The sequence below is a fragment of the Phlebotomus papatasi genome, chromosome 1 (assembly GCF_024763615.1).
Source record: "Phlebotomus papatasi isolate M1 chromosome 1, Ppap_2.1, whole genome shotgun sequence".
Lineage (NCBI taxonomy): Eukaryota > Metazoa > Arthropoda > Insecta > Diptera > Psychodidae > Phlebotomus > Phlebotomus papatasi.
The window spans coordinates 29,756,155-29,778,906 of record NC_077222.1 but is presented as its reverse complement, the minus strand read 5'-3'; the positions used below and the strand labels follow the sequence as shown (position 1 = coordinate 29,778,906).

Below are 22,752 nucleotides of genomic sequence, written 5' to 3'. Positions count from 1 at the left end.
AAAATATTGAAAGATAATATACTGCTTTTTCGGAAGAGTTAGAGTAATGCCCTAGGCACACTTACGACTTAAGCCGAGAAACGACTTAGTGAAAAATGATGGAAATGTAATTTAACCATTATTTCTAATATAATTACGCTAAGCTGTCTCTCGGCTAATCCTCAGGTCTGTCGAGGCCCTAATACAATCAGTATGTTTAAGATCCCATACCGTTTATCCGAACAAATCTAATCAACTGCTTTTCGGTCTTCAAATCATTGCTATAATTCCAGTGAAAAAGAGGTATTTTGAAGAGAATCGTTACCGATAATGAAAAATTGATTAGCTGCAATCGAGGATACAATCAGGGGGGTGAAATTAGCTCTTAAAAATGCGACCAGTCTTAGTGTACATTTTTTCCTATTTTCGTACACATTTCATGAGATATCTTCAAAACTACGTAGATTGCAAATTTGGGGTTTTCGGTTGCCTTTTCGTTATTAATTTGGCTTTTATTTTGTATTGGTATTTTTTGCTAATTCATTCTATAATGACAGAAAACAACTAATAAACTCAAAAGTTTTTTGAGTTTGTGTGTTCAAAAGGATTGAAAGAGAATCATTTACAGAGAAAACCGCACTGATCTAAATCTATCAAATACAGCGTTAAAAAATTTTCAATTTGATATTAAATTTGTAAACCTGAAGAAGGGGACAAACATCCCCGAAACGTAGTGTGAAGCTATAGAAGGAATAAATTCTGATACAGGTCATAATCCGTATTTATTAAATTTCCAAAAATTTTCAACTCATTATGGAACAACCTAGTGAATTTTTATATGATCGGAAATTTATTATTGTTACAAAATTTTTATTTTCATTCTAAAACACTGTATCGTGATTTAACGTAAATTGTTAGTAGTTTTTTTTTAAATTCAGTAACCCTAAATATTATTTGGCCATTGCTTTCGAAAGAGGCGTCACTTAAAGTTTTTGGGCAGGTTTTTATTTATTAAAACAAGTTATTCAGCAGATTATCTTAAAATCGACTTATGATTTAATAAACATAAGACTTAATTTTCAAATTTTAAGATTAAAAGAATTTCAAGCTCTTAATATTCAAAAATCAAATAAGTTTACATTATGAATAAAATGTTTTTCTTATTTTCGTCTAGTTTCTAAATTTAAATATTTTTCAACAAAAATTAGTTTATTTTTTTACATTGTCTTTGTCTTTATCTTTGAAAAATTGCTCTCAAATTTGGATCTATGCTTGTGTAAAAATATCATGTTTTTAATGTAAAATTTTTAAATGAATTGTGCTATAAAAATGGTCAAAATCATATTAAGTCTATTTCAGAAGAATATTCAAAAATATTAAATTGTAGAGGTATAAATAATATTTCTATTATATAAAATCTAATATTAATAATTTATTCCGAATTTATTTTAGGCTCCTTTGCTAATATTTGCAAATAGGTTTACTGGGAGATTTTTGTTATTTCAGCTAAATGACTGTGTAGTGACTAAACTTGAATGGTAATAATTTATCAACATATCCTTATCTAAGTGCCTAAAGGTTGTTGTAATTGGCTTTATTTTAGAAATCTCTTTCTAAAATTTACATGCACATCCAAAAATAACCTCAATTTGTAAGCGAATAAATGAACCTATTGCGCTTTCTAATTTACGACTATAGAAAATTTGCCGCAGAACAAAATTCAAATGAAATTTCTAAACATAGTTTATGGACTATCTTAATTATTCCTCGAAATGTATGAATTATTTGATATTTAACTTATTTACATGCATAACGAACTATATTATGATAAAACAATAGCCTTTACATGCAGACAAAATTGTAGATAAAAATAACATAGAAATAGATGAAAATAGAGACACATGCAAAATTGCCACAATATTAGACTGAGATTAGATGAATAATACATTTTCCAGTAAATATTTAGATTATAGTAAATTGTGTCTAGTGCAGTAAAAATTTTAATTATAGCACGTAAAGGATGTGTTACAATTAATTCAGAAGATGGACTGTAGAACTCATTTGTTAAATTATCAACACAAAATAATTTTTACAAAAATATACAGGATTCCCTAATCAGGAATCATTCTTGAGTGCTGTATTTTTCTGGTGTAGTAATAAAGAGTGTTTATTTCTTATAAAATCGAGTTTTTTCGTCTTATCAATATGTTGCTGCATCCTTGGCTACGTCCTGAATAGAGTGACGAATAAAACTTTGAATTCAAAATTAAAATTTGCACTGAATCTTCTCCGAAAAGTAAAAGAAAACAGGTTCTCGACTGGTTGCAACATAAATTTTAAAACAAGATCTTGATTTTCAAAAGCATTCATGAGCTCTGGGATGTTGCACTTTATATGCGAATTGAGTTATAAGTTGTTTAAAACGTGATTTTATCATTGAAAAAGGGAAGACGAAGTTAAAACTACTTCCTTGATTGCTTGAAAGTTGTTCTGCGAAGTCGACTCACAAAGAAACCTGAATAAAATACACTAGTTGAGTACTGCACAATATGTTTAACATTACTACGAATTCTATTTGACAAAATTCTAATCTATCTTTTTGGAGTTTATAATATCGTTCATTGAATTATATCGAGGCACCAGTTATTCTAAGTAATTTTACAAGGAGAAAAAAAGATACTATTTAGAAGGAAAACCTTAAAAATTAAAATTATAACAGGGGAGTAACTCATTTGAATTCCACTCATGATTTACAAAAATCGCAAAATTGCATATTTTTGTGCGCAAAAGAGTAGAGTTTTAATTAAATATTCCTACCTAAGCAAATAAATAAATTCTTAGAATAAAAAATAAAATTAAATAAATGCCTAGATAGATTATCTGAAAATTTATTAATTTCACTTTTTATGATTGTGAGGGTGGATGGGGTATTTTAAGTGATTTACATGTATTTATAAATCTATATTTTTTATATAAAAAGAGTGGCAAAGCGTCCTGGGCTTCGCGAGATCGCGAGCTGTTCGAACTCTTGGGAAGGAGTTCCATATTCTTTTTGGCGATTTCTTTCTGGAACTGACCATGAACGTGCAAGTGAATTTAATCCTTCGTCGATCGAGCATTTCTTTATAAGGATCGACGATTTCTCTGCATTTTCAAGATTTTTAAGGTACCATATAGAGGTCCTTTAACAATATTTATTTCATGGTTATTTACGATCTATGCGTCTAACAGATCGTTTGTCTGCAGATGTGACGCAGATTTTGTTCAATTTGCGTCTTCACTTCAAGGACGATGACTAGCGATGAAGCAATTTTTCTAGACCTCCACCAAAGCATTTTAAAATGCTACTAATATCCCTGTACCAAGTTATGTTTCGAAAAACATAAGTTTATTCAGGGTTTTGAAGAGCCCTAACGATAGTTACTTCCGCATTTCCTGCAAAATAGCGACATTAAATTGTCACGTTTGAGTTTCATTACGGTTTAAAAAACTTTTGCAAAATATTATTGAAAATGCTTTAGTAGGCTTTTAGCCAATAAAATGAACTACCACTATGCAAAATATGAAACCGCTGTCGCCAGTGGTTTGACAGCTATGCGCACTGAAAGTTGTTGCATTTTTTTTCAGCCACCCTGTATATGTAAGTAGATTAGCTATTGTATAGTCCATTAATATCTAGCAATCCACATTGACCAATACTCGCATTTTTGATCAAATCCAGTATGTTATGTCAGTAAAATTAAATAAATTTCGTTAGAATTGTACTCAAAATACGCACAAATGAAGTATAAAACGGTTAAGATTGCGCTAAAAACACGCACAGTTCAATCATCAAACGGATAAAATTGTGCTGAAAACTCATACAGCTGAATAATAAAATGTCTAAAATTGTGCTGAAAACACGCATGGATTAAGGATAAAACGGTTAAGAATGCACTTAAAAACACGAACAGCTGAAACAAAAAACACATAACATTACTCTTAAAAACACGCACAGCACAAACAAAAACGGATAAAATTGCGATTGAACATATGCACAGTTCAGTCATAAAACGGTTTAGATTGCGCTTAAAAATACGCACAGCTCAATCATAATACAATTAAGATTACGCCTAAAAATACGCACATCTTAATCATAAAACGGATGAAATTGCGCTTTTAAATACCCACAGCTCAATCATAAAACTACTGTGTTTGCGTTTAAAATCACGCACAGCTCAATAATAAAACGGTTAAGATTGAGCTTAAAATCACGCACAGCTCGATCATAAAACGGTAAATCCCAAGCAGCATAAAATAACTTAACCACAAATTATCGTTGTGCCAACGTTATAATACAGTTATTTTAACCACATAAGTTGTAAAAACGTTATACAACAGTTAAATAACCAAGATGTGCTGCTTGGGATGCGCTTAAAATCACGCACAGATCGATCAAAAAACGGTAGTCACGACTGCTTGGTATTTTTAGAATACTGCAGGGACTGCGGAAAACAATCGGGACAGGAACCAACACAAAGAAATGTCGATAATGCAGAAGCACTTGAAAATAGTAAAGTGCTAAACAAAAATGTTCATTTTTTATTGGAATAGAACCATAATGGTGCTCATGCGGTCATCGTCATCTGACAGCTGATTCCAACCATTCTAACCTACTGTGGAATCTGTACGTGTTTTATAATCGGTAAATAAGTCCAAATATTTAAAATATAAAACATACTTATTGATTTCTTTTATTTCCCAAACATAAATCTATTAGGCTTTGTTCAGTTCTAGGATGGTGAAAATTACTATTAACCTATATAAACCTTTTAGAATTTAAACATCATAAAAGGGCGTTTTCCGTAATTGGCTGGCAAGATTTCATGTCGTAAAGGAATAAAACGATAAAATGACAATAGGACAGGCATAACTTGATCGTTAAGGAGTTAAATGGCAGCTTTTTATTGCTCCAATTTTTTTTTCTATACTTGCATAAATTTGCCCCTATTCTTTCATAGAGTGAATTGTTGTGATAAATGTTACGAATTTGAATTTTAAAAGGAAAATGACGTCAAGCTGTTTCCTAATTAGGAAATGATTATATTTTTGTGGGGATTCCTGTGGAAGGACGTATGCTTTATGCTCAAATATAGTGGAAAGCATTATTAATCAATGATGTATCAATGCAAAGTGCTGTACAATCTCTATTCTGTTTGCCCAGTTTGATTGATACTCTTTGGTAAATATTGTGCAAGTCCCCATGACCATTATTTGCACCTTTCGTGGAAATTTGATAAGTCAAACAGTGCTTCTTTTTCGCAACATACCATGGGAGAGCTTTCACACCAGAAGCTGTCTGTGTACATATAGGACATTCCGTGGTGGCTGGCAAATGGGAAAAGGTACGGGATATGCTGAAAGTTTATGTATGTATTTTTATAATAATTTCCCATGGGCAATATCGCATGCGCTGAATTTTTTGCAATGCGCACGCGAATCCACCGAAAGAATATCGATTCACACGGTGGGGATGTTAACTCCCCTTTGAACATTCTGCTGAGATCCACCAACAGCGAAAGATTGAGTGCGGAAGAAAAGCTAGTGTGCTAGTCCTCTGGGCCAGGAAAAAAAACTTTTAACAAGAGAAAAGCTCAGTGTTTTGGCATTTAAAAAGCGGAGAAAAGTGTCATTGAACTTTTTTTTTCTGGGACTTTAGAAAGTTTTGGAGAGATCTTTGAGGCAGTAATCTTTTTCGTATGAGGAAAATAGAAAAGATAGAAAATGTTGAAAAAGGTGTAAAGCTCAAAATGTTCCCTGCGTATCGGATACATAGAAGTTGCTGAATGATAGACGGGTGGAGGAGTGCTATATAGCTATTGGCTGTGGCAGATTCGGTAGCAGCAGCAGCATCCAGGCAAAAGGAAATCGATTTTAGTCAGGTGTAGTCTGCGCTAGAAGCCAGTTGAGCTTTCTGACCGTATCCAAAATGTTTGCCATACAGTGAATTTTATATTCTTGAACAATTATATACATTAAAAGTGCTTTTCATACCAGGTAAGATACAGTGAAGAGAATATTAATGTTTTAGCTATTTTCTTAAAAAGAAATGTAAATTTCCATTGAAGAAAAATCGCGATTGTTGCGCTTTGCTACAAAATTATTTCAATTAGGGTTTTTCTTTTCGGGCGAAAGATTTGTAGTTTTTTTTCGGTGGATGAAAGAACGCCATCTAAAATTATTCAGATGGACAAATCTCTACAGACATTTTGGGATTGGCTCTATTTTTTCTGATTTTTCGTTTTAAAAAAATATTAGTTCGAGATTAAATCTCCCTTAGTATAGTGAAAGTTTATTCTTAATACCCATCAAAAACATTTTTTTTTCGTCAGTGATTAGTGCTATATTTAAAGTTTTTCGCGCGACTAATTTAGCAGACATTTTCCATACTTCAGCTACTGTGAAGAAAAATCTCAGTATCTCTCAATCTTGAGAAAGAAACGTCTCGTTGGCGATTAACCCATTGGACAATCTGAAAATTTATGTGTTTATACAGTGGCGTAATTAAAAAAAAAAACTTTTTTTTCTTAAATATATGATGTGCTTGGAAGTTCACTCAACGTCTCGTTTTCTAAAAATATTTTTTCGTATTTCCCAAGTTCCTTTCTCTTATTTTTCATCTTTTAAAATATGCCTTTTTTTGTCTCCTCCCGTTTTGAGTTCCAAGTGAATTTTTGCAGTCGAAATTTTTCACAAGGCGGGACAGCGACGAACGAAAAATCAATCATGGCCCTAGAGTGAGGTTTTCTTTGATGACGTCATGAGCCACTGATTTAACTTGCAGAGTGTTGGTAAATCTGGATATAGACATAATTTATCTATTTGTGTGCGACTGCTGATAATATAGTCATTCTACATGCAAATTCATTGTACGCAAAAAGACAAGGAGCTAAAAATATTGGTGAATTATTTGTATGGCACAATGCCTTTTAATGTGAATTTGTGGGAGAATTTACTATTTTATAATAAACATTTAGAATGAAAATGTGTGTTAGAAAATATTGCACATTTGGCCAACATCCAATACGAAGTGTGATGAAAATTAATAGAAGTGCGTTTTTGAGACGTGATGAAGACTAAATGTTTAAAAAAATAAAAACTTTTAATGCATCTTGAATTTATTTGGATTAAATATTGCAGTTGGGCTAGATGACCCGCCCTAATGTTGCTATATATCAGATTGAACGCCATGACACTGCTCTTTTCGGCTATTCTTACTTTTACGATGTTGCTACAAAGTTATGGGTGTTCACAGTGTTTAAGCATTGTTTTATTTCGGTATTTAAAAATTTAAGACGCAAACACACCGCTGAAATTTATAGTTTCAGAGTCTAAATGAATATTATTTAGGAATGGAGTTTGCAATTATCACCACATCAAGACGAAATTATAGGGGAACCCGGGACAGATTAACATAACTGACTTTTTTTAAAACTTAGTCGTCAAATGAGTATTCCAGCTAAATAGGGGAAGGCTTTCACCGTGGTGTTACATATAAGATTAATATTAATAATTAGAAAAGCCGGAGAGAGAGGTATATAGTATGCAAAATTTCAAATGGAATATCACGTGTGTTAGAAAGAGTACACTCTAGTGGAGTAATACGATGAGTAAGATATTATTGTTTGTATTAATTGCTTTGTGAATCGTATTACAGGCAATTCGAGCAATTTTCCATGCGTTCCAACTGTGATTCGGTCAGTTTTAGAGCGAAACACAAGAGAGAGGCAAGATAAAACACTTGCTATCCTTTGTTGGCATTCTCGCAGTTAAGAAAGTATTAATCTTAATATTAATCTTATATGTGACATGGTCATCAGGATTCGCATACACTCTGACTTCGAACACTTCATATTTTCCCATATTCCTTTAATGAATCTCTTAAATATTAAATATTTATTATTATTACTAATAACACTAAATCTACTAAGACCGATCAAACTGACCGGTTTAAAGACTTTTTAAAATTAACACACATTTAAGCGGTACAATGTCGCTATAAAACTTTATTAATTTCTTAAAATATGCATGTACAGTCGAGTTCCTCAAATTTGAACGACGACGGTTGAATTCAAAATGTAAAATTTGAGGTTATGTGAAGAAAGTTTTACGTGGAGTCTGAATTAGAACCATTTTTCTCTGATGTTTCCTCATTATTATCATATTATATGAACTTCCGCAACAAATTCCATTTATTTCACTATAATGTACATTGATATCTCTAAAGTAATTTTTCTTTTATGTTACGTTTTTGAAAATACTGCTCAAATTTGAGGAATAAGAAATGTCATCTATACCCTCCAAATGTTCAAATTTGAGGAACTCTACTGTAATATACCTATTTTTAAGTGGTTGCATTCTAATTTTTTCCTCTTTACCAAGGAATATTTTTTTAAGTATCGTACCTACCGCGATCTGTGAAATGACCAAGCGTACTAGGAAAAACAATCAAAAACGGTCGGTAGGTTTAGTGTTAAATATTTTTTCAATATTTTAGTACTTTGAAAAATCAAAGTACTATTTAATTAGTATTTTATAATGCATTTCTAAAATATTGAAATAAAATAAAAATGGCACTAAATGGGTTATTTACCCTATTGGGGAAACCGGGGCAGAATTAGCCACGTATAGTATTAGATAGTGGTATCCCATAGTTTTCTTGCGAAGGAATACTGAGGAAACCATTTTTTATTCTAAATATAGACTTCCCTTCCTATTCATTGAAATATTTATCAGCCTCATACAAAAATTTTTGTACGAATTATACCCAATGAAGAATTTCATTTGGTGGCTAATTCTACCCCGGCCTCCCCCACCAATTATTCTCTCTTTGAATTTAAGCAATAAAAATTAGTAAATTGATTTATAACAAGGATGCTACAATAATCCTCTCATATCCTCACCATTTACTCAATTTTAAGCGCAACTCGAAGGCTTTAACATGTAAAAGCTAGATCATAATACTCCAAAAAATTTTATTATAAATTTATTTATAAAATAAAAGTATTTAATTAGTATTTTATAATGCATTTCTAAAATATTGAAACAAAATGAAAGGTAATGGCACTAAATGGGTCATCTACCCTATACCAATTATTCTCTCTTTGAATTTAAGCAATAAAAATTTGTAAATTGATTTATAACGAGAATGCTACAATAATCCTATCATATCCTCACCATTTACTCAATATTAAGCGCAACTTGAAGGTTTAAACATGGAAAATATAGGTTATAACACCCTAATATAATTACTTTAAAGAAAAAAAAATTTTCATAAATTCTAATTTATTTATAATTTAGGGTGAGGTGGGGCCACTTTGAGCTTTTGAAGTTAGATTGTTATACGACTTTTTCGCCTATTTCTTAATGTAGTTCTTACAATTATTTTATTTAGATCACGTTTTTACATTACATGACGTTAAAATCCAGTTTCCATTAGAAATATGCGAAAAAGTCGCATAACAATGTAGTGCCACAGCTCAAAGTAGCCCCACTTTCCTCTAGATAATTAATTTACATAATAAATAGATAACTTACTATAAATATTTAGAGTGACTGAGAATGTTGCTGACCATAAGCCAAAATAAACTTTGAACTTAAAATTATAGAAATTATGATGAGCAGATATAGCTCAAGTTCATGTGTACAAAGTTATTTTCTCAAACAAATTACTCGTACGTGGAAAATTGCATGCAATATACTTTGTAACTGAAGTAACTATTTTCAGAACGATTCCTTTATTTTTAACTTCTAATGCTGACCGATGGTTTTAATCATTATATTGGGGATTAGACTAAGTATTTGCTAGATGTCCACAACTGACTAGTCAGCTGTTATTCTTTCACAATCACAGCTATTGTAATGATGCGGTTCAGTGAAACAATGCAGATCAGACTCTATTCTTAGGGTAAATGTTTTGAACATCCTTGACTCTGAAATTAGTTTAGTTACATTCTAAATTCGGTTCCACTGGCCGACTGTTAGTTCAGTATTTTGGACAGAGATATTTGAAGAAATAAATGGTTATTAGAGCGAGAAAGGTGGTGTAGACTAACCTGTACTATTTTCTCAAATATTAAAATTTTGGGATCATAAATTAAGTGAAACTAGTGGGAGGTAGGGCTATTTTGAGTTGTCGTTCTATATCAATATTCAACACCAGTAAAATTCCTGGTGACCTAAAGGGGATTCGAACCTGGGACTCTTGCATCGTATAGCGAGTGCTCTACCACTACTAGGCAAGAGTATTCCTATTACAAAAAAATATGGGAAGCAAATCCGATTGCAAAACCTGGGTTTCCTTCTTTAAGAAGCTCCTGGGTATCTTATGAGAGAGTATTTTAAAATTAAGTGTTTTCTTTGTCATAAGACGAAACAAAAATGTGCCTCAAAGGGGGCTCCCTAAAGATTTTCCGAAATGACCTTAGTTGCATTCCTGTCAGAGTATGGTCTTGTAAGTTCTTTTGCTTTTCTCTCTCGAAGTATACGTTAATATGTTGATCATTTTGAAAAAATCTAATTGATCAGATTTTTAAATATCACCGCATGGAATCTTTTAGGTTACTGAAGTTCTACTTTAGAGAAGACTGTTCTCCATCTAAGTTGTTTGATGAAAATGATCCTTTGAATTCAGGATTTATTTGGAAGGATCTTCAGTCAGTTTTTAATTCTAGGGAACCCTATTTATCTGCACAACAAATGCGTTCTTTTTTAAACCGATATTACTCCAGTTAGAAAATGTACAATTTTTGAAAGCAATTTATCTATACGATTTAGGTTAAGGTATTTAAAACCTTTGCAAAATGGTACCGAATTTCAATTTTGGTATAACAAATGTGGAAATACTACGGGAGATTCAGCCGGAGGAACCAGATTTTTTCGAGACAATTTTGAAAAAAAAAAAATTGCTTTGCGTTGGTCAAAAATATTCAGAATGTATTCATCTAAAGTCGAAAAACCAAATATATTCTTTTAGAAGAAAAGTCAGTCTAGCACTTGAACAAAAATGTTGAAAAAAATTAAATTTTTATTTAAAGTTTAAATTTTAAAGCAAAAATTACAATTTGCGGTATATTTTATTCCACCTTTTGCCTTGTAAAATTCATCGTTCAAATACAGGTTTAACTCTTCTGTTAATAGGAAGTACTGCTGATCTTTTGACTTCAGAAGAACGAACATACTGTAGAGAGAAGTGGGGCACTTTTGAAATAGGACGGCTTTGAAATTGAGCTTTTCCTCCTATTTTTAAATGAAATTGGACCTTACCATGATACATTTAACTACAAAAAGCCCAATTTCAAAGCTGTTGCAATCCAAAAGTGCCCTACTTGCCCCTAAGTAATCTTTTGTCCACAGCACGGTATTTTTTTTTCCAAAAACTTTTTACAAAAATCGGATCCCAACGGCAGAGCTTTTAAAATTTTTAAATGAAAATATTAGATTTTTTTTTAATATTGCACTTTTATATGTTTGAGGTGCATAAGGGCCTAAAATATTTTTGTTATTATGATGATGAAAATAATTAGAGGAAATAGGGAACTGTGCCAAATTTCGGCATAGTTGCATGCAAGCGCCAACGTCTCAAGTTTTAAATGCTAGGGGAAAGTGCTCTCCCTTCGAACGTTCATGCCTTCGAATAATGTGAATATCTTTTGTTTTTCGGAAGAGGTTTACACTAAATTATCACGGAATTATCAACAATTGATGATAAGCCAAATAATATTTAATAGAAATGTGTAAGTCTCTTAGGAAAACTGAAAGAAAATTCACATTATTCGAAGGTATGAACATTCGAAAGGAGAGTACTTTCCTCTATATTATTAATACAAATTGAATATTTTTATTACTTCTTATTAAGGAGTTTTGCTTGGAACCTTGTAGACAGTTTATCTTTAAAATCATCCTTAATACATTTTAAAATAAATAAAAATGTTGACATAGCTTTGGTGCTCTATTCCGGCCACCTTCATTCTCATAGTTCCTTGTCCTTCGGGAATTCTACAAATGTCTTTTTCACGTCATCTTGTTTGTGGAAGCTACATTTTTTGTTGTTCTTTTGCACTGTATAATCTCTAGAGTATGTAAAAACCAAAAATTCATGAAAATTCGAGGAACAAAAAAGGTGGTCGGAATTGCAAGCTGGCCGGAATTTGGCACACTTACCATATATGGTTTTGGAGTCCATGTGACCCACGTAACTCCTTAAATGAATCACGGGGCTTATGTGATAAAACATGTTTACCACTAAGCTTTCATGATATGTGACAAGCATAACGTGAGTAAGAACACACTTAGTGAAATTGAACTTCAATTCTCTTGTGATTGGCAAAGAGAATGAAGTCAAAGAGACATTTTCAGCAATTGGTATTATCATAAAACTTTGTAGCAACATCACGAATAAGTTTAGTCGAATTTCCCCTAAAGACTACCAGACCTTGTACACTGAAACTTTGTAAAAGTTGAGATGTACTGAAGGGTTTTCATGAACTGAAGTATTGCAATATTCGATTTCAAACACTTTCAATACAAGAATGTTAGGAGTAATCTCTCACGGGATTATAAACTTGAAGAATGTAGCACAATATATTTTCCCGGTATTGAACAATGTTAAATTCCGATGTTGCAGAATCGTTTGAACTTTTGACAATTTGTTCTTTTGTACTTAAATATTTTACGAGCAATTTCTTCCTGAACTTCCATTTTAATTTTCTTTTGGCAGAACTGAGGCGATATCGAAGATTTCAAGATGATAATGGGTACTGGACACTGCTTCTGGGCAATATTTTACTTTGCCTGTTTATGTAGTGCATCTCTGTAAGTTTGCATTAATATTTTAATACGAGAATGCTGTTGATTTAGGTATTTTCCATTTATTTTATCATATTTTCCATTTTATCCATACCAGAGCAAACAATGCCAATATAAACTTCCGAGAACGTGAAAAGAAGGTCTTGGATCAGATTTTAGGGATTGGAAAATATGATGCTCGAATTCGACCATCGGGAATCAATGGAACTGGTGAGTGTTTTATTTTATCTAAATAATTTGACAAGTAGATTTTCAATATATATATAGCAAATGGTATTATACTAAAAAGTATCGCAAATTCTGGACATGAAAGTTTGAAAATTCCAAAGGAGGAAATTATAGGTATTATGCGGGTATTTTGTGGCTTTGGGAATTATGGAAAGAGGCTGAAGATGTTTTCGTAAGAAGCTAAAAAAAAAGAGAAAAAAGCATTCTTTGAAAGTATTTTGAAGGCACTCGTAAGATGACATGTATTAAAAGTGATGATTTTGCATTTTTTTCAATAGGTTCTTTCCCTTTTGCCATGATAAGCGAGTGAGCTAAATATAGAACATAGCGTTATACATTTTATATTTTAGGATATCGTGGAGAAGTATTTAGCATTTTAGAGTTACAAATGTCACAGAAAATTTGAAACCTATTTTACTAGTGAAAATTTGTCACTTTTCAAAAATTTCAAAACACTGAAATCCTTATAAAGTCTTTAAAATCAAATTTTGTAATAAATATTTTTACAAAAAAATCCAAAATAGTAAAATTTAAGAAATACTTTCCAGTTTATTTTTAAAATTTGGAAGTTATATTTGCAAATATTGTTTTAAAATTTAATTGATACTTCAACATTAAAAAAGAATTAATAAAATAGACTTTTAATAATATTTTGGGCAAATGAATGTTTTTTTCTTAAGCGGTTACACATGTGAAAAAAGACTAAAAAACAGCATAATATTCTCTATTTTTTGCAATATCATAAAAAAATATTTAATTCGAACTCTTAGGCATATAAATGTACAATATTTTGGACTATGTTTTCTGAAATTATTATTAATAAATTTTTAAAAATTCAGTCATTGGGCCCTGATTTTCGGAGACTTTTTCAAAAAAAAAAAGATTCATTTTTCGGTGGACTTTGTCAAAGTATATTCATCTGAAATTTAAAAACCTAAATATTTACTATTAGCAGATAAGTGAAACAAGTATTGAACGGAGGATTTTTGAAAAAAAAAAGAAATGAAATGAATCAAACCAAGTTTTGTATTGAAAAATGAGTTGTGATCACGGGAATATTATAAATTCTTTGTTCGAGGACTAGTTTAACAATCCAGATAACAGGAAATATTTACGTTTTTTCATATGCACAATGCACATATTTTGAAAAATCTTCTCTCTCTCTCTGAAAATGAGTTTTTTTTTCCAAAAAAACTCTCTAATAAAACAGGTCTAAATTGCTGAATTTTTATTTTTTTTAAAGTGAAAACTTCAGAAAATATAGTTTAATATTGTACTTTTATATGCCTAAGAACTTAAATTAAATAGATTTTTTATTACGCTGAAAATTAAGAAAATATTCCGTTTTTTGAGTCTTCTTGAACTAAGTAACCCCTTGATTGACGTGCGGACTTTTATTCCGATTTTGAAAAATTTAATACTTATTATTTTAACGTTCCTATAAGTTCTATTAATCAGAACTTAATTTATTGTCTCTTTTAAAAAACAAAGAGAAAATTAAACCGTTTGGTAGTTTACTGATGTAATAGTCAAAATCTTATAATACTTAGAAGAAATTTGGGAAACCATATTTGAAGTACATTTGAAGTAGTATTTCTCTGGATTTGTTAGCTAATGAACATTTCTAAACTAAAATCGTGTTGAATATCAAATTAAGCTTAATAAACTGCCGCAGTTTCTCAATTTTTCTTAATTTTTTAATTAAGTTTTCTGGAGTTTATTGCTAAGTTTTGCAGAAAAACTCAAAGCTCATTTGTTATAAATTTCTAATGAAGATAAAGCTTTTATATCTTTTGCAGAAAATTTTGAATTCCGCTTTTCCATTTTACTATTAAAATATGAAATTGAAGAGTGATATTTTCCATGGTGGAATTGAGTCCATTCAGGCAATTTTCACAAGTAATTAAATATTTAGTTCTTTAAAATTCTTTTTTTGCTAAATTAGCGGCTTTGGCAATTCAGAGAACGAGAAATGATATTAAATATTTAATTAAATATTAATAATACTTAAATATCCTCAATTAAGGAGATGAACTATTTAAAGTCGCAAAATAACGTATAAGGGTTTCTTATAATAAAATTAATTAGTGTTAGGCTTCACATTTGAATTTTTTTCTTAAACCTTATGGAAATTAATTCGTTTTGACAGACATTAGCTAATGTCTATTTGAAATTTTACGTTTTAGGTTAGATAGTCTTCAGACTGGTGGTTTAGTCCAGTTTCTAAATATCTCGAAATCTTAAATATCAAGTAATAATTTGATTTTTCAAAATACTAATTTAGAATTATCCCAAAAAAATGCTCAAGGGGAAATTAGAGAAGTAAACTTTATGTCTAAACCTTAGGTCTGAAGGCCGTACTAAGCTTTGAAATTACCTATCCTCCTATGAGTAGTATCGAGTATGATATAATCTCTAATTAAATAATTAATCTTTCTCTATATTTTTACATTTACCATTTATATAAACCTTGTTTATTGTTTTTCAAAAGCCCTAAAATTACGTTGAAATATGGCCCAATTAGTGAGAAAATATACAACATCAATGGCCCATTTTATATAATAAATTATAAAAAATTTCCCATTGATGTATGGTACTTGTTCTTTCCACATTTTAATTACTACAATATAAATTGTGTATTTAGTACCATTAAAAGTATAACTGGATGTAGAAAAATAAAAATCAAGTAAAGTTCATACATTTGCAAATTTAACATCCTACGTAGGTTTACAGCACAGAGTTTTACATCAAAATTTCATTTCAAGACTTTTTTTTTGGTTGGCATTTATTTGTGAATATTGGTGAATAATATCTACGTCCTTGCACTTTCAGTTTTTCACTGAGAAAGAAAAAGAAAGAATGTTTTAGTTCTATCAAGTTTTCTGGATTGGCTGGAACTCGAAAGCTTTTAAAGTATTTTAAGCTCTTTAGTCATTCGGAGAATTAAATAAAATTAAATTAAATCAATAAGCACAAAAAATAATTAAAATTATACCGAAAAAGGAAGGATTGCTAATAAATTTTCCCAGTATTTCCAAGAAAATCTGATACAAATTTTAATTTTAATTTGCTCATGCAAACAATTCGCCTTAATTTTCTATTAAATTTAATATGATTGAATTTTTCGAACGTTATACTTGACACTAGAACTGTTTTTCTTTGATGTCAGTATTTAATAAAATAAATTTATTAAAATTTATTAATGATATAGTGCGGTATTCAAACAGTTTCGACTTATTAAATTACATAAATTGAATTACCTTGATAGATGTATTTAATTGCTTTTGGAATATTCACTAAGTAAAATTAGGAATAAATCTTTACTAGGTTTAAATTTAAAGTACAATGGGAAAAACGGTCTAACCTTCTGATACGAATGAGGACTATACTTTGAAATAGGTATTAGCAAAGGTAACAACTTTTGTTCCGGGACCAATTCGAACATTATAGGAAAAGCACTAGGGCATTAAACAAGTAGGGGAAAATGGGGCACCACCAAACACTAATTTTTATTTCTTAACTACTTGGACAATTTCAACCATTTCTTCAGTAGACAAGCATTTCTATAGTGCCTATAAATTCCTATAGGTCTTGTCCTTAGAAGTCGAATATCTGATTAAAAAATCGCAGTGTTTGGTGCTACCCCGTGTTTGGTGGCGCCCCAGTTTCCTCTATTTAAAGCTTGAGTCACACGTCGACTTTGAACCGAATTTCATTAAAATCGATTAATTCGTTTTCGAGAAATAAAATGTCAAGGTTGTCAACTTTCAGAACGATTTCGTTAATCCAACCTAGTTTCATCTCTGGCGAAGGATTGGATTAGCTCCCTTACATTTTTACCCATGTCATTTATTCTCTATTCTTTAAACCGTTTTTGTCTAAATGTAATTAAATATTTAATTACTTCTTATCTTTTATGAGCTGAAGCTTTGAAAGCTTTTAATCCCTATAAACATTAGCCAACCAGAGGACACAACATGACTAAAATATTCTTCGATTTTGTTTTTCAAATTTATCTGAATAAAGTTCAAACCTACTTGAAATTATAATCAAATATCTCTCAGTGAATTTAAAGCAAGGAAAACATTTATATATTTTTTATTGGATCAGAACCGTATTTCGAGGAAATCCACAAATGTTTTTCATCTAATTTTCGAAGAGAAAGAAATTGTAGTGAATTTATTGATTAAATTTAAACACGGAATTTTTCAATAGATGTGTTTTGTTTTGGCATATAGAAATATAAAAATAATGCATATAGGTTTATTAAATTTATGGGTATTTTTCCAATTTTCTAAAGCGAATATAGATAAAGTAATTATTTAAATCGTGCCTGTGGAGTTATTTGCTTTTAACCCGGAAAGGATTTATTTAGCTTACGCAAAATTTCAATAGTGAAATTAATTAATTTATAAAAAGAATGGCATTTTAGCGGTGATTGCGTTTTAATGAATTCACAAAAAGAAAACAATTTAATTAAAAACTTAGTGCATTAATTTTTCTATAAAATAATTTTTGAGACAATGCTTCATTTAGATAATTTTAATTTTATATTCCTTTAATCCAGTATTATAAAAGAAAGAGCGAAGGGAACTGGATTCTTTGAAGCGTCTTTGGCCATTGTTGTGCAAATGTTATAAGATCAAAAAGTCCCTTCTGGTATGATACGTTTTTTGTAAGTGAAAGTGGGGCAGTTTTGGACTGAGGCAGGTTTAAGGGAGTTAAGTTAAAAAAGTGCTTAGTTTTAAATAAAAATAATTGTTGGGTGAAAGGAGCAGCTATTGACCATTTGGTATATAAAATTTGGATATCCTCTGTACATGAAAAGGTATATTGCAGAATCATATTCTTTGCATTTTATTAGATACATTAAATAAATTCCAAGATTTTGGCAAAAGTGTCCATTTGAGTTCCCTGTCGAATAGGTGTTCCTTTGACCCTACATTCGAAAAGACGGAATAACCAAAACTACCCCACATTCTCTTTTTTCTTGTTTTTTTTTTTAAAACAAAATTTTCAGTGAAGGGTTCTTTTTGGGTACAATAAGTTTAAAATTAAAGTGAATAAATAGTGTTTCTTTGTAGAAAAGTGACCTGTCACAATGAGGGAACACAAAATTTTTGAAAAAAAATTAAAAAATTAAAGAATAATTTCTTCTTTTTACAAAATTTTAGTTTTCTTTTAAGAGAACAATTTATTTATTTTGTTAGGAAAATCGGAGTCCAGTTCCCTTTTAATTGATAACCTAAAAATGAAAAAAAAGAAATTTTAAAGTAATTCATAAAATGAAAAATAAATTGGTGTACCTTTGACAAATTGTTTGTTCCCTCGTGCTAAAATTGCGTCGTAATATTAAAACACTTCAATTAAACACTTACACACATTTATACACAATCACACAAGAAAAAAAATTAAAATGATCACTTAAATAGAAAGAAAATTTGCATAACAGATGGCCCGGCCGTGGTCAGAATCAATCTTTTCGTTCGAAGTATTGCAACCATAAGTGATATTAAGATGGTAAGTTTTTTCTATGAAGTTATTTCTGGTAATTAACAAAGATTTACTGAGAGAGCAAGAACGAGAAAATTAAATATGATAATGCATTGTTAATTCGTAGAGTTATTTATTAAAAAAATAAATTAATCCGGATGATTTAAAATATTTAACAAAGAAACGATTTATTTTATTTATTTATTTATTTTTTATTTTTAAGAATGGAATGAATTTACCTTTGTTTGTTTTATTTAATTTTTCAATTATTTATTAATATAATATTTCTAACATTTTAGTTGTCTTTTTATTTTATTTCTTATTAACATGTATATAAAACTATGTTACATATCTCATTACAAATTTACTATTTAAGATTCAGAGTGATTCACTTCCTTGAAAAAAAAGCACGCATTTATTTTATAAATGCATGAGGAGTGAATATATCGTTTTTTCCTTGGTTTTTCTCAAATAGAAATGGTTAAGGAAATGTGTGAATTATTAGAACACATATTGGGATAACAATTTAAAAAAAAATTTGATGTCCTCAGTTTAACCATTTTTTCCCATCATTACTAAAAATTTCCATGTTTGCATTTCCCTTTTCATTTCCGATTTCAGAAAAACATATTCCATTTAGTCTTTTTTTCCGCAGAGCAATTTTAATTTCGCATTTTTCATGCAAATCTCGTTGAGATTCTAATTTATTATTTTCAATCGGAACATTAATTATTCTCTCATTTGATTTTTTATTTATTAGAATTATGAATTTATTGCTTAATTTGACCGCGTCGAATTTAAGATAAAATGAAATTTTTATCGTTATTATAGGAGTTCCAATGTGATATGTATAAGTTAAGTTTAACTAGTTTTTCGTCGGGCCACGACAAATGCAATAAAAGCACTAAGCCATGGAATAAAATAGAATTTATAATAAAGACTGAAACATATTGACCGTCAAATTATTATATTAGGTTAAAACCTTTTCGAATTTCTCGAATTTACGTTTTTATCATAATTTTCATATAAACAATTAAAGGTTTCTAGTTCACGATCTGAATTATATATAAAAAATAAGGTTTAAAGAATTAAAAAGTGGAACTTAAACAGTGTAAACTCTTAAAAGTTTAAAAAACTAGTTACCAAGAACTAGACTATGTTCAAAAGAATACTAAAATTAGTCAGTGAAATTGTAAATTCGGGTAGTAAGCAAATTTAATCTACGATAATCAGTTTAATAATTTATTCAATTCGAATTTATGTCGATTTCTGAAAAAAAAAACAAAATTAGTTTCTTGGGAACTTAAAATTTTCGTAATGATTTTACTACTTTTAGTGTTTTAAATTAATGAATTGATTTTTTAGCGACTAAATTCTTTTTTTTTATTCTAGGTTAAAAACATTTCACGAAATCCAAATTTTCATCTCTTTTTTGTCAATCCTATTGAAAATATCTCTTTCGCACTCTTTTTATTCTTGTGAGCATTACATCAAATTCAAATTAGATATGATACAGAGGGTATAAGATAGAAAAAACACGGAAAATTTTAGGGAAATTTAGATTTTCATAAGATTTTCTTGACTTAAAAGATGTAACGGAGCCATTAACAATAAAACGGTGCCTTCCAAAATCCCGAAAGCCAAAATTCCGAAAGTAAAATCTCTTAAGCCAAAATCCCGAAAGCCAAAATACTTTCAAGATTTTGACGTTTAGGGATTTTGGCCCATTTGGAATTTTCTCCCTTTCGGGATCTCGGCCCATTCGGGATTTGGCCCATTCGAAATTTTGGCTTTTGGGATTTCAACCCATTCAGGATTTTGGCTCATTCTGGATTTTGGCTTTTCTGAATTGGCTATTTGGGATTTTGGTTTTCGGGATTTTGACTCTTTCGGGATTTTTACTATTCTGGTCTTCGACCTTTTCGGGATTTTAGTTTTCTGAATTTGAGCGTTCGGGGTTTTGATCGGGTCTCGATCAAAATCCTGAACACCAAAATCTCGAAAGCCAAAATCACGAACTCCAAAATTCCGAATGGGCCAAAATCTCGAAAGACAAAATCCCGAACTCTTAAAAGTGTCAATTCTTAAAAGACTATTGAACTCGCGCTTGCTGGAGGCGAAGGGAAATTTTCTGTGTCTTGGGAAATTATTCTAGATTTTATTCTAGAAATTGTTCTCCATTTGATTTCATCCCTTTCATGATTTTGAACATTCGGGATTTTGGCTTTCGGGATTTTAGCTGCCTCCGCTTTGATGTTTTCGGGATTTTGGCGTTCGTGTTATTTACTATCAGGATTTTGACTAGGATCTAATAAAATTAAATATTAATCAGTTTTTTAGCTTTTTACTCACAAAATATATTATTAATCAAGCGATATTTTTGCCAGGTTAATTAATTGGTTAACTGCTTTTTCTACTGAAGCTTTAAAAATTGCAGTGTATTACGGTAGATTTGAAAATTATATTCATTATCTAAGGATGTGAGACAATGTTTAAATAATAAACAAGCAATTATTTGCAGATATATGTAGAAGACTATTGCAACATTATGTGCCGCATACGATTTTGGCGTTACACTGTGAGTCGACTACGTAAGAATCGTTTTACGAAAAAACTATTTAAAGAAAAACGATATCGCATATTCAGTGGAAAAACGTAAACTATCTTTATTATGATTTGCTGGTCAGACCTAAAGCTTAAGCCGAAAGACAGCCTGACGTAATTATAATCAAAATAATGATTAGATTACATTTTCACCAGTTTTCCACTAAGCCGTCTTTCGGCTTAAGCCACAAGTCTGCCTAGGGTATAACATTATGTTTTTTCATTCCTAATATTTTTAAGCTTATAACTTAGGAATTATGAATATATTTGAGAATTATTTATGATAAGGATGCGTAAATTTGAGAAAAGTCGTTCAGGTTTTAACGGTTTTGGTAAGAATTTAACGGTCAATGCGTTTCTGCCTTCAAGGTTTTTTATGATATAAAATTATTTTAAATTGACTTTGGTTTAAAAACCAAATTTTTGATAGGTTGGAAGATGATATATGTATAAGTTAATGAGAACGAATTTCTAAATATTCGTTAATGGTTCGTTTAAAAAATATATATTAAAATATGTAAGTAAATGGGAGATAGAGACTGCACAAATGAACACAAGCACAAAACACCAGCAGACAATCACTAAAAGTCAACACAAAATTAGCCAATTAACTTCAAATTCGAATTGAAACGAACTATTGAGAAAAGCACAGAGAATTAATTACAATTTTGTCATTGTCTCGATTTTTCGTCGTTAGATGGTCCGGCAACTGTCCGCGTCAACATTTTCGTTCGAAGTATCTCTAAAATCGATGACGTGACAATGGTAAGTGAATGGTGAAAAGCGCCGAACGATTTAATAGCTACGCAAGAAAAGTTAGTTTTGGTAATATAAAGTGGACTTGATCACTTCTTCTGGAAGTAAATATTCTTTCACAAAGATTTTATTTCTTTTGTCTTCTTTGGAGGACAATATTGTTGTTCACATTGCAACAGTTCTTCCTAAGTACGTTATATATAAAAAGTCTTATTACCAAAACTGATGGAGCGTAACATGTACCAAAAATAAACACATGATCGAACTCGTAGTGTCTCTTTGAAACAATTTTTCTTAGGTCATGGAATTAATTTGATTGTCCGGTGTCACGTGGGCCATGTTTATTATCTTGAGATTTTAATGGATGTTTGTCGTAATATTATATACTGTGATTTTATAAATATACACAATATCTTCAAAATGAAATCATCAAATTTCATCTTATTGACCATTTTATATTTAATTTTTTTTTATCTATCACTCTCACATAGTCTTTCCCATATTTTTCCTATTTATTTTTTTTTTTAAATAGTTTTTAAAGTTATTATTTATATTGGTGATAATTTTTAGCTGACATAATTTTCACAAAATATTATAGTTTTTTAATTTAAATTTATTTTCTCATGTCTTTTGGATCTCAGTGTTTATATTTTCTATAAAAAAGAGAGATATCTTGTGTGTCTGTGCTTTACTTGTTTTCTTTGATAAAACAAATTTGTAATATTATTATTAGAAAATCATCAATTTGGTATACATAAGTCATGCATTCCTTATGACAACTATGTACTTAGTTAATTTTTATTTAATAAAATATTTTCTGTTAAAATAAACCATGTAGTGTTGTTG

The 22,752-nt window shown here is 30.2% G+C and overlaps 1 protein-coding gene across 4 annotated transcripts in view; it reads left to right on the top strand.

Annotated features, from left to right (window-relative positions):
* The first annotated feature begins 5,504 nt into the window (after positions 1-5,504).
* Positions 5,505-22,752, top strand: part of LOC129799621 (glutamate-gated chloride channel) — a 35,886-nt gene continuing 18,638 nt past the window's right edge. The window contains exons 1-4 of one of the 4 annotated variants that reach the window (XM_055843675.1): positions 5,505-6,015; positions 12,737-12,831; positions 12,923-13,035; positions 21,848-21,915. In XM_055843675.1, coding sequence (XP_055699650.1) covers positions 12,764-12,831; positions 12,923-13,035; positions 21,848-21,915 — 249 coding nt within the window. In that variant the 5' untranslated portion in view covers positions 5,505-6,015; positions 12,737-12,763. Of the gene's footprint in view, positions 6,016-12,736; positions 12,832-12,922; positions 13,036-18,505; positions 18,574-21,847; positions 21,916-22,752 lie in introns of those variants that run through there. The other 3 variants (XM_055843676.1, XM_055843674.1, XM_055843677.1) reach the window with 3 other exon arrangements.